This window comes from Corvus cornix, chromosome 1A (assembly GCF_000738735.6).
Source record: "Corvus cornix cornix isolate S_Up_H32 chromosome 1A, ASM73873v5, whole genome shotgun sequence".
NCBI lineage: Eukaryota > Metazoa > Chordata > Aves > Passeriformes > Corvidae > Corvus > Corvus cornix.
This window is the reverse complement of record NC_047057.1, coordinates 5,861,579-5,874,806: the sequence shown is the minus strand read 5'-3', so window position 1 is coordinate 5,874,806 and position 13,228 is coordinate 5,861,579. Positions and strand designations below refer to the sequence as shown.

The following is a 13,228-nucleotide window of genomic DNA, read 5'->3' as shown; positions in this document are numbered from 1 at the left end:
TGGTATCTGAATAAACACATAATTACAATAAATAATTGTTATGGATGTTTCATGGTTTGTATTTTTGTAGAGTGGATCCTTTCCCAGAGTTTCATTTTGAATCTTACACTTATTTTGATATTTTGAGATCACTATTCTATCCCTGTTTTTCTCATCATGGTATGTTTTTGCTAACAGAAATTCACAACAGGTGTTCCTCATATTCTGTATTTTATGAGTCATTTTGACAACTGCTATGATACTGACAAAAGCCTGCAAACAAAAGAAAAAGAAAAGGAGCTACAAAATACCACGGAGAAGGTTGCTTTGATCTAAATTCAGCATGGCCTTACATAGACTGTGACAGTAATTTGTACATGAATTTACTTCCCAATCACCAGATCCCATATTTTACTACAGGAACTTTAAAATAAGATTTCTTTTTTTAAAGTGAGAGGTATAACCTGCTTTGGATTATAAAGACAAGAATACTAAGAGCTTGTACAATGGAATATCTGAATTAAGAGGTCTTGGACGTCACTCTGAAAACGTTGGTGGCAGAAAGAAGCCTGAAGTTATTTCCTAAAAACTGAATTTGGGAGCAAGCTGGTCTCTATACTGGAATTCTACGGAACTCTAATAAATATGAGAATATTTCTATGTACTTCAGCATAAGGACAGGAAATGAACAGGAACGGAGGGCAATGTGTGGAGACTGCAGGAGATGGAAGCCTAACCAGTGCCTCCTTACAGGAAGCCCATTATTTGGCACTGTCTGGACTGGACTGCACAACACCAAGGAGGGTATCAGTGTATATTATTTGAGGATATCAGTGTATATTTTCTTTCAGTGGATTTAAGGTTTTGTCTTAATCATGAGCCAAACCAATATGTAAAAATCTTGCTACTTTCTGTTATTGCCGTATCTGTTGAAGATCATAGGATGCTCCCTCCTGTAGGAGGTATACAGGACTGAGGCACATCCCTTGCAGCAGTAAGGTGTGGAAAAGCTTGCAATCCTATGGAAATGGCCCACACACAGCTCAAAGATTCACATCTGGAGTCAAAGATAGGCAGGAGGAAATGACTGCATTGAGGTTGTCACAAAAGAAAGCCATGGCTGCCTACCTTGGGCACTGCTGCACTTTGGAGAACTCTGGTGCTGGTGGTTATACCAGTAACAGGCTCTATTTTGCCCCATTGCATTTGGGGATAAGCCTGTCATTTATTATTTTACACCACACAGCATTCACATCAGCACTGATTTTGGAGAAGACAAGAAGCAAATAAAGACTATCTCTCAAAACCATGGGTTTTCATCTGTCTGAAGGCATAACAGTGAGATGACATTACCAGCACTATAACTTTGCTAAGAGCAGTCAAAAATTGCAAACATGTAGTTTAATATTAGATTACATAAAAGTAAATTAAGAATACATTTAATAAAGACTTGTATTTAAGAAGTAAAAAAGGAAAAAAAATTCCATTCTTCCTGCCTTCTGACTCTATTAATGTTCATTAAGCCTTTTTATAAGGCTTATATAAGGCTTGTAACCTGTAGCCAAATTTCAGTCTTTTTCCAGGGGGGAAATACAAGCTCTGAATCAACATCCAAGGAAACTCCTGTTTGGAGCATCCCTCCAAAATACAACCAGAGGTGTTATTTCAGTCACTGAATTCTTTATTTCTGGCAGTAAAGTTTGGCAGAATTAACCAGCTCAGCAACTGAACCCACAGTTTTCTCTTGAAATTTGTATATTTTTCTAGTATCTTCTGCTAATTATTTAAAATACTAAAGTGCTATCAAATCCAAGCCTTTCTGCTTGTTTTAATGACAGTTTAAGATACTGGAAGAAAACAATAAACCAACCATGTTTAGGGTTTTTTTTACCTGAAAAGCTGAGAGGTTTAGATGTGACAATATGGTGCAGCTGAAAGGATAATCATCTAAATATCCCACTGGCACACAATGGTCCTTAGAAGAACCCTTGCTGTTAACAGTGTCTCCAAAAACACTGCTCCAAATGATGGGAAATCATTCAACTTTCCCCCACCATTGCTACCAGTTATTATTAAGGGAAAGTAAATATAGCACAGCAAACCTGCAAAATACTTTACAGCAGTAAACACACCCCAGCTGAAATGAGTTTTCTGCCTTAATTTAACATCTTGGGTGTTAATGGCTGTTGCCCACAGAGGTGCAAAACTCCCATTTTAACTGCCCTGATTGCAGAGTCCTCATTAAAACCAATTACATGGGGAGGCTTTGGAGCATCTCTCCTACAGTAAAACCTTCCTGAAACAGCAGTCCCAGGGTACACGTGTTTGTTAGACTCACATAATTACACAACCTTCATAAACACTGCCCAGGGGACCGAGGGGCGCTGTGGCCGTACCTTGAGGTCCCTGTGCACGATGCCCATGCGGTGCAGGTAGTACACAGCGTCCAGGACCTGCCGGATCAGGGTGCTGGCATCCTTCTCCGTGTAGAACCCTTTCTCGACGATGCGGTCAAAGAGCTCTCCCCCAGACACTCTGGAAAACACAGTGGGAAGCAGAAGTGTGAGGATGTGCTTTGTAATGCCCTTTCTGTATCATTAAAGGATGGCCAAGGCCATGCACTAGACACAGGCAGCCAGAGCAGATCTGCCTGCAGCTCTGGGGTCTCCCCCACCGTCCCAAGAAAGGCCACGAGGATGGTGAAGGGTCTGGAGGGGAAACCTTATGAGTAGGGGAGAGGTCACTTGGTCTGGTCAGCCTGGAGGAGACTGAGGGGAGACCTCATTGTGGTCTTCAACATCCTCATGAGGGGCAGTGGAGGGGCAGGCGCTAATCTCTCTGGTGCCCAGTGACAGGACCAGAGGGAATGGCCTGAAGCTGAGTCAGGAGAGGTTTAAGTTGCATATCAGAAAAAGGTTCTTTATCCAGAGGGTGGTTGGGCACTGGAACAGCTCCCCAGGGCAGTGGTCACAGCACCAAGACTGACAGAGATCAAAAGAATTTGGACAATGCTCTCAGGCACATGATGTGATTGGGGTGTCCTGTGCAGGGCCAGCTGGACTCAATGATCCTGATGGGTCCCTTCCAATTCAGCATATTTTATGATTCTATGAATTGAGTTTGATTTTCTCCATGGACTGGTCAGGCTATAATGGAAAATAAAATCCCTCACACATCAGGGAGTGCTCAAAAACTCACTGGCACGTGCAGAGGGAATCATGAACATACCCCAGCAAGAGCCAGGGGAGCAGACCCTGCTTTCCATGCTGTCCCACCCTAAAGAACTTTGCATAGGCAGTTCCATCTGCTGGTGCTGCCCACTCCTCAGATGATCCCTTGGGGTTCACTTTTCACTCCACTGACCAACGCCTGCGGTTTGCCCTGAAGGAATGATCCCATTCTTTCCCCACTAGCGAGTGAAATGCATTCAGGAGTTGCTGCCACTACCTATAGAGCATTAGTTTATTAAAGCAGCCTGCACCTCTGACACTTTTAAAAACTCTCAGAGGTCCCCTCCTTTACTCACACACGTATGTTCATTTACCTGCAGCCACAAGCTCTTTAGGCAGAGCACAGTCTCTGCCTGGCACTGGTAAGAGACGGTTATTGATGAGGAGCCCAGATTATCAGTGCAATTAATCACCAGATGACACAAATGAGGAAAGGATTCCACAACTCAAGGAGGAAAGAAAATAAAACCTTGACATCCCACTATTTAATGTCTGCCGTACTGCCCTTTTTCCCTGCCTTGCTAGAAATAACATGTTCTGAACCCAATCTTAAATAAAGAATGGCACATGAAAACTCCCTGGAGGAGTATCTGAGGAAATAAAAGAGGAAAGAAATGTCTGAGTAATTGAAATAATAAAACTGTCAGCAAAAAAATGCCCTACTAGGGTAAATAAAAGATTTCCATTTTAGCAAGCAAAACCTATTAAAAAATAAAATGTATGTGATACGTTTCTTCAGCAAGTTGCACTACTTAGCATATCATAAATAGCACAGTAAAACTTTCTTTAAAAACAAACCTAATAAAGGGAAAATAACAAATGATTACAGTCATTAAATACATATGGACTGAGAGCTTGCCATTACACGAACACTAGGTAATTCAGCCACTCCAGGCAATAATCTGCTTGAATAATAACATGAAGTCACTTCCTAGGGAAGTTTGGAGCCTGAAAGGGAGAGAACGCTACCTCTAATAATGAACACATTCAGCTTCAAAAATGAAAAGCAACCTTGGAAGAAAAAGAAAGAAACCAGATAATCCTTCTATTAAGTGGTAGGCAAACAAACCAAACAGCTTGCTAAAATACTGGCACTGAATTGAAACTGCAGGAAAGGTGAAGTTCACCCAGGATCTGAAGTCCACCAGTAGCCTGAATTAAACCCCTTTCTTTCCTAGTTTCTCAAAATAGGAGTTGTATTTCTCACATATACATATTTATATGTACATATGTATGAATACAGAGAGTGTTGCTCCAAGCTTCTTTTGGACCTATACTCACTGCCTGGCCCATTCTGTGCCCTGCTAAGGGAGAACAAACACACCTCACCCTCACTGTTCACTGAAGGCAGAGACAATTTTATTGAATCTGGCTCCTATTAGCTGACTGTCTTTTTGTATTTCCCTTGCAGTCCCTTTGTTTCCTGTGGATTGATTGCACTGAAAATTGAGCCCACACAGTAATTAATATCACTGAATACAGCACATTTCCCCATGAAAGTGCAGTGTATGTTGTTTTGCAGTTTCATACAGTTACTTTTGTTACATTCAAGCAATGGACTGCTTTAGTAGATACCAATTTACATCACGTACCTTCCTGCACAAGGAAACTCTTCTTCGATCTTTGCAGAGAGTATATTTCCACAAATTTTTTTTCACTAAATTGACAGAATTTCCCTCCATGCCAGCTCACTCCCCATCCCTCTTTAAGCCTCATTCTTTAATTAAAAGTCTTCCTAGTCAGATTTAGTCCAGTGGATCTACTGTACCCTGGCTCAATCTGTTTATAATTTTATTCCAACACACAGAAAATATATGCAACCTCTTAAACGATGCACTGCAAACCAGAGCTTAATCCAAGGACTCAGGAGGAGCAGCTCTTACATTTGCAGACACTTGCTTATTCAGAGTGTTGACAGCATCCCAGGTAGATGCAGAGAGCCAAGGGTCTTGTGCTCCCGTTTATTAGTGTGGTGACTCCACGTTATGGTGCAGTGCACGTTTGCACTCACCTCTAGAGTCTCCCTGCTGTGGGCAAGATTCCTGGCTGAGGTCCACCTCCCCGGGATGCTCTTCAACTCAGCACCCAAGGCCATGGCTACTTTCCATATGGAGCTTATGTCCATATGGCTTTTCTCCTCCAAAACAGGCTTAACTCGACCGTAATGTCATTGGGAATGCTGCTCCCTGCACGGCGCACAAGGGATAAAAGTCAGTGCTGTTACAGGAGTGAACCAGCAAAGGCAGCTGTGGGAGAGCATCTGAGCTCTAAACTCATGGTGGAGATGTGGCCCGTTAGCTGGTCTTGATCCCAACCTCCTCTGCCCTGCTGAGATGGGACTTGGCATCTGCTCTGAACAGACCTGGGCACTCACAAAGAAATGCTGCAATTTGTTCCAGTCTTTAATATTCTGGAATAATTACTTTCTTTTTAATGCCACCATCCAGCTTTGCCCTCTCTATGGCAATTTTGAGGCAGTTGAAACTGCAGGCAGTAGGAGCAGAATTAGGTCTTTGTCTTAAAGAAATTTAAGACAAAATTTTTTATCCAGAAATAGAGGGTAGGAGGTATTTCTCATTAGTGGAAATTAGAGGACTGATCCTGTCTTGCAGCTGGCACTGGCTCACAGAGCTGGACACAAAAACAACAGCAAAAGGAACCCTTTTCCCCTGCTGATTTTAATCTTGGTTCCCAGCACAGAAAAAGTCCAAGGAAGACTAGCCAAGTTGAGTTACTTGAAAAGCATTTAACCCTGGAGCAGCTCAAGTGTCACACTGTGATCTAGAGTAGCCATCAGCCCTGCCCGGGGACTCAGAGCTGGGCAAAAGTCAGCAAAGCAGCCACAACTGCATCTTCTGTATGGATCTGTCTGCTGAGACTGAACGTGTGTGGCTCCAACCCTTGGTGCTTGCTCAGCCACTGAGCAGTGACTCTCTCCTGGTTCTCCAAGCAACATGGGAAAAGCCCAGCAGCCAGAGAATGAGCTGAGCTAAGTGTCCCCATGGCACATGGACACCCTGGCAAGTGCCTTGCCTGTCTCCAGTAATACAGGAAACAATTTCAAAACAATGACCAGATGATTAATTTCGTTTAGGATGAAAAAAGACCCCATCAAATCCAGCCATAAATATGCATAATTTTCACTTCTACTACATCTTTCAGCTGAGGCTATATGCCTTTAGTACATATCACTGACTAGCCACATGAGGAAGGCCAGAACAAACATTCCAGGTGAAAGGATTCAAGGGGAAGCCTCACCCAGTGCCCAGTACAGGGGGCAGTCAGTGCCCTGGTCCTGCTGGCCGCACTGGTGCTGGTACAGGCCAAGATGTAATGCCATTAACACCCAGTTTGAGGAGGGACAGCAGAACACAACTTGACCATATGATAAAAGAGACATTATCTGCAATTCCACTGGGGAAACACAGATTGCACTCTGTTTCCAGGGTTTCCTGAGATAAAAGCTTCCGGATCTAGTGTTTCATTAAGGAGACTTCATGTATCGATCATGCAGATGATACAAATCTTTCAGAGGATCCAGCCTGGTGCTGGAGTTTGCGATAAATTCCTACAGTTACATTTTTAATATTTTATTTTCCTGACTTGATTTGGAGGTTTCGCTTCTTGTTTCTTCCCAATTTGATATTTAAATGCAGTTCTAAACTTCCAGCACAAGCTGCTGCACTGAGTGGCTCAGTTTAGGACAGGTTTCAAAAAACTTTGAAAATACCAATAGTTTTGTACGTGGACGAGCTACCTTGTTAATTGGGCTCTCAGTGTGTTCACTGTTGGCTGAATGCCCTGCACAGACAGTAAAAAAGGACCCTGAAAGACCTTGCAATGCTCATTAGAGGCAAAGGAGAGGTCACTCTAACAGTGTCCTAGTAATTACTCAGGCTCTGTTCAAGGATTGGTGTCAGTCCTTGACACTACAGTTTCCATATTTGTGCGATTTCTAATTCACAGATGTAACCTGTGAGAGACGAGGAAACATTTTGGCATTGCTATTACACCTTCCCTTTACATTAACACATTTCACCATCAGTTCATCAGGAAAGAACCAAACTGGTAAACAAAAAGAAAACAGCCCATGCTGCAGGCAAAGAGAAAGGGCATTATCAACCTGTTTCTGAAGCATCCAATTCCTCTGCAGCACTATCAGGGAAGCAGAATGTGCAAAGTTTCAAAGAAGTACTTTGATGAAAAATGAGAACCAAACAAAAATCTTCCTTGTAATTTAAGGCTCCTAAACTCATAAACAAAAAACAAGAGCCCATCTCTCTGAATTTCTGGTGGTTTTGCCAGCAGAGTGAAACCTGCACCCGCACATTGCAGGTCACTGTACCAGATACCTGCCAGACTGTCACCTCAGCGGGGCTGCCTGGTAGGGAACATCCCTACATATGTTAGCCTTCAGGTGAATAAATACATGAATAAAAGAACAAATAAATGCTGGAATTAAAAATATGTTAGTCATATTAATGTATTCATGTTACCCTTTCTTTCTCTTGGTGGGACTGTCTTTGGGTACAGATATATCCTCTCATTTCTTCACCCCTGCATCCCCCACTGTTACCGAGTGTAGAAACCTTTCTTCTTGTTTTAGGAGCTTGAAAAATAACACCCTTTGAAATATCACTTTGACTTCTTGGCCATTTGGCAAAACACTGATGTTTTTCTTCTGCCTCTTTTGTACTACAGGCTGGAATTGCTCAGGATCATTTACTGCCTGACACTTTAATTGCTTTTTATCAGGAGTCTTATTGATGAACACATTAGTGGTGGACATACATGAAGAATCTCAGCAAAGCTATTCAGAGCTTGTCAGCTTTTCCCTCCAGAAGGGTGTTAAGTTCACCTGATGCTTCACTGTACAAGCTATGATCTGTTCTCCATTGGACAAGTCACCAAAGCACCATACATCATGTTGGGTTAGAAGAACCACCGTGGAAAGGCAGACACATCCCTAGGGATTCACTAAAACTGTTTGAACCCGCACATTAGGGATGCTTAATGAAAAGAGGACTGATTTCAGAAACTTGGAGCAGGAGGACTCCCAGGACAATATAAGAAGTAAGTTAAATATGAGCATTACCCTGTAACTGTGAGCGGCTGATTGATCAGAAGTTACACATTTGCAGTTTCCTACAATATAAATCAGAAAAAGTACAGAACTCAGCATGAAGCTGAAGTGTGAGGGGAGATAAGAAATACTGAAGGAACTATTCCTGAGAAGTTCTGCCTTTGGGTATTAAGTTTCTCTAATGAAGGAATTCTTATTAATACAAATATTTCCATTTTTAAAATGTATTCTGTTTTTCATGGAGGGCTTTTCTGTTTGGCTTTAAACTTCCTCTGCATTGTGAAAATGCATGAGAACCAGAAAGCAAACCTGGCCAATGTGCTGTTTGAAAGGAAAGAGAAATTGGCCACCCTCATCTCATTGTTCAAATGAAGTAACACATAAAAGGAAAATGAGTAAACAGATTAATAGATTTTAGACCCAGAAAGGAACATTATGATTATTTATTCTGACCTCTTGCAAATAGAAATATGTGATGAAAATTCTCCTTGTACCAATAATCTAGGGTGTTAATCAGGCAGGGACAGATATTGCTACAGAATTACTGTATGGCCTACAGAGATTTGCCTTATTCAGTAAATATGTCAGAAAACTGCCCTGATTTTCTCATTTGCAGCACATCATAAAATATACAGCTTGAACAAAGCAAGGACTTATGCTTGTTATTGTATCTTTAAATCACCCAGCTTAAAATCTGCTGGTAACATAAATATATGCTCCAAGGCCACCAAAGAAAGGACACAGGATTGGTTTTGGCTTAGTTTTCTAGAATGCAGGTGTGTGCATATGCCAGGGAGGAATGGATAGATGTTAGCACCCTCTCCTTTGATAGTGCTGTTCAATCACAGAATCACTCAGGCTGGAAAAGATCTTCAAGAACATCAAGTCAAATCTTTGACCAAACACCACCATGCCCACTAAAATATATCCTGAAGGGCTACATCTACTCCCTTTTTGAACACTTTCTGGGATGGCAACTGCACCACTTCACTGGACAGCCTGTTCCAGTGCTTGACCACTCTTTGAGGGAAGAAAATTTTCCTCGTATCCAATGCGCACCCTTCCTGCTGCAACATGAGGCCATTTCCTCTTGTCCTATCAAGAGGTTTCCTGGGAGAAGAGATCCCACCTCATTACAACCTCCTTCCAGATTGTGTAGACAAAATGCAATGCAATATTGCCATGGTATTTATTCTGGTTTTTCAGCTCTTTCATCATTGTGATGGTGGCTGCTCCAAAGGCCTGCTCCCCACTCTGGGGAATTGTTAGGGAAAAAATTGGGAAAAAATGCTGTGGACCAAACTGAGCAAACTAAACCAATTTTTTCCCTGCATTAAAAGTTTCATGTGACATTTGCTGAGCAGCTGTAGTGAGGTTGTGCTTTGGAGAACAGACCTCTGTTTCCACTGGGGAAGACTGTTAAGTCTCTGGAAAGCTCTGCTCAGGGATGTAATACAGTTTGGCAGTTAAAAGCTTTGGAGACAGCATTTTCCTTCACAGAATCCCTACTGCAGAGATCTTGTGAGGTCCATGATTCTCCAAGGTCAATGCTGTCCTGTTTTATTCAAAATTTTATTCCATATTGAAAGAACCAACATTATATTCAAAATTTCCCCATGTCCCATCAGCTGTAAAAAGTGTGACTGAACCAAGGACAACCAAATGACAAAGGACATCAGGTTTTTAAGTCTCTTGTGATCACACTGTTCTGAGTGGCAGCTTATGACAGCCCTTCAAATGCCAGCAGCCCATCTATGCTCATTCCCCCAGGCAGTGGTGCATGGAGGAAATGTGGGACCAGCCAGTGACAGCAACACTCCCTCAGTGCTGCCATCATTACAAGGCACAGGAAAGAAACCAGTGCTTCCACTGATGACCCCACCATGCAACCAAATCCTAAGAAATAACATAGCAAAGTTTCACATTTCTGGCACTCTGCTGAGGTCTGCAAACACCATGATGCGAAGAAGATGGGCACATCCTTTTTTCCACTCTTCTGAGCTCCTATAGTGTGATTGGCACCTCCACAGGAGCCAAGGAATCATCCTAGGATTAGCAGGTGGATCACACTCAAGTGGACTCCTTGTCATTTGGAAAAGGACCTGTGGAGGGTAGTGAAACACTGGCACAGGTTACCCAGACTGGTGGTGGATGTCCCATCCCTGGAATCATGAAAGGTCACATTGGACAGGGCTCTGAGCAACCTGATGTAGTAGAAGCTGTCCCTGCTCACTGCAGGAGGGTTGGCCTGGGTGACCTTCGAGGTCCCTTCCAACCCAAACTATGCCATGATTCTATGACAAAGGTTGGCACTTCATCCTGTTTTTCTTCATGGCTCTGCATTAAATGGAAAGGCAAAGCTGAAACTCAGCAGTGGTGACTTTGACCTGTGTCAGTCAACAGTTTGATACCACCACATCCCTGCAAGCAATGTATTCACCAGTGAAAAAACCAGCATTTTAAAAAATGTCACTAAAAAAATACACTGTATGTACTTAATAACTCAAATGTGTAGTTTTAAAAGAAGTAATTACTCACTGGTTTAATAACTTCCTTCTGTGGGATGTCAGTAAATCAGCCCAATCACTCTTGCTTGTTGTGTGTGCATGTGTGTATATATATATATATATATATATATATACACACACATATATATGTGATTTTGTTGATTCAATCTTTTTCACTTTGCTTCTAGGAAACAGAAAAGTACAGCTCTGTAGACAAACCACCACTCAAAATACATTTTCCAGTATCTGAGGGCTGGAACAATGTATTTCCTAACTGCTGTCTTATTCCTCCACTGCTCCACAAAATAAGCGGATAGTAAAATCTGGAGGAGATTCCTCACCTGACAACAATTTAAAACTAGGTCATGTTTCAGCACTAATAGGTTTGGTTTATTTTCCTTTTTACTTGTTTTCCAATGGAAACCAACCTCGATGTCCTGCCAGCGTTAACTAGGAAGAACAGACCTAAAAATAATGAAAACTGATGCAACTGAAAACAGATACTGTAAATTACACAATGTGTAGTAAACAATTTTGAAATATAAGGTGAATGCACCACTGAGAATTGTCCTAAATAACAAAAAGGAGCACAGGAAAGTGCAGTAAAGTCACTCTCAACTGGAGCTTAAACAACCCGGATTTTTTGTGAAATACATTTAATGGAAATTTGGGGTGGTGTGTATTCCTTTTTCTGAGACTGACTTGCTTTCCACTTGCTTTCTCACAAGTAAGTTTGCAGGCAGATGTCATCACAGAAATAGCCAATGTAAAGGTAATACTGAGTAATACTTGTCTCAGTGCAGAAAGATCTTTGAAGCTCCTTATATCCCCTGTACCTCACATAAATTCTACTTTTTTTTTCAGCCATCCCTTTGTCCTAGAGAAATACAACCCTGCAAAATTTATTTTGACACCCCCCCCCAAAAAAAAAAAAAGGAGAAATGCTGTCAACTGGTCAAGATATATTGTTGCAAATATGAACTTGCCAAGCAGTTTGTAGAAACAGTAAATTGGGAGCTAAATATTAAAATCAAATGACCAACTTAACTCTAAGCTATATAGGTACCTTGTTTTATCAAACTGTTGCAACAACTATAAGTACATCTAAAATGTCATTATTATGCTCTCTAACTTTTGAGTAAGTGTCAAGAAAGTTGCAGAGAACTGATAAAGTAAACTTCAAAATTCTAATTGCTTATAATGAAGTATTTCTTAAGAAATGTGCAAGCAACTCAAGTACAAGAAAAAACCCATTTTATTCTATGTGCACAATTTTAGGTCATACAGTTTCTATAAATATCAGGAAATACATGCTGGAGTTGAAATATATGTTGGAGTTATCAAGGCCAACTCCCTGAAATACTCCGTGGCCATGAAAAATCAAACAGAAGGTTTAGGAGAAAAATGAGTACAAAATAGAAAATAATTTGTCTTCCTAAGCATCCATGGAATCCTCCCACTTTCAATATTTTTGAGAAAGTTCATCTCACCAAATCTTGCAAGTCTAGACAATAAGGACCTGTACAAGCACTACCACACTCCTCTCTTCCAGCCAGCACAAGGAAGGGAGCATTTCTAGGGTGTGAGGAGCAGAAATGTCCATTTTTGTGTTCATTTGGACAAATCCCACCTTGATGATCTTTATGGAAAGAGTCCTCAAGATGCTTTGACTGAAAGCATAATCAAACTTGGGGAAGTACAGAGAAGAAAAGCAAGCAGGACCAGAGAGCTTCTCTGTGAACAGAGTGAACACATTTTATAAAGAAGAGAGATGGCAGAGGAGAACACTACAGAATCAGAGCTCCACAGAAACATGGAATCATTTAGGCTGGAAAAGACCTCTAAGATCATCGAGTCTGACCGTTAACCAAGCACTGCCAAGTCCACCACTAAACCATTCATGAGAAGGATGGAGCATGGGCAAGGGAAATATAAAGAATTATTTCACACCACAGATGAGAAATGGGGGACCTAACGGAATTAGCAGGTGGTGGATTTAAGACAAAAGCCTTTGTCATCTCAAGAGCCATCCTGGAGCAGATGAATCTTTGGTATGACCCAATAAAACTGTGCTCATGTTCTTATGTTTGTGCTCATCAAATTAATTATTGAATTGTTCACTCAGCTCTGGTCTGAATGTGCATACCTACATTAAGGGAGTCTTTTGATTCATTCACTTAAAATCAAATATGACAGATTCATAGATTTTAAAGCCATTATGATAATCTAATCTGACCCCAGACAAAACAAAGACAGTACAATTTTTGCCTCCAATCCATAGCTCCTGGCTGGACAAAAGACTATCATTTAGCAGTGTAGACAGGCTTGACTTAGAAGATACCACTAATCCCCTGTATGCTTTGTCCAGTAGTTAATTACACACACTGACTAATTACACTGACGTTTTTTTCCAGTGATAATTTCAGATG

General features: G+C 41.4%; 1 protein-coding gene across 3 annotated transcripts in view; it reads right to left on the bottom strand.

Moving 5' to 3' along the window:
* CAMK1D (calcium/calmodulin dependent protein kinase ID) overlaps positions 1 to 13,228 on the bottom strand; it is a 210,512-nt gene that overhangs the window by 40,135 nt on the left and 157,149 nt on the right. For all 3 annotated transcript variants that reach the window (XM_039570647.1, XM_039570648.1, XM_039570649.1), the window contains exon 4: positions 2,376 to 2,514. In XM_039570647.1, the coding sequence (XP_039426581.1) occupies positions 2,376 to 2,514 (139 nt within the window). The remainder of the gene's footprint in view (positions 1 to 2,375; positions 2,515 to 13,228) is intronic.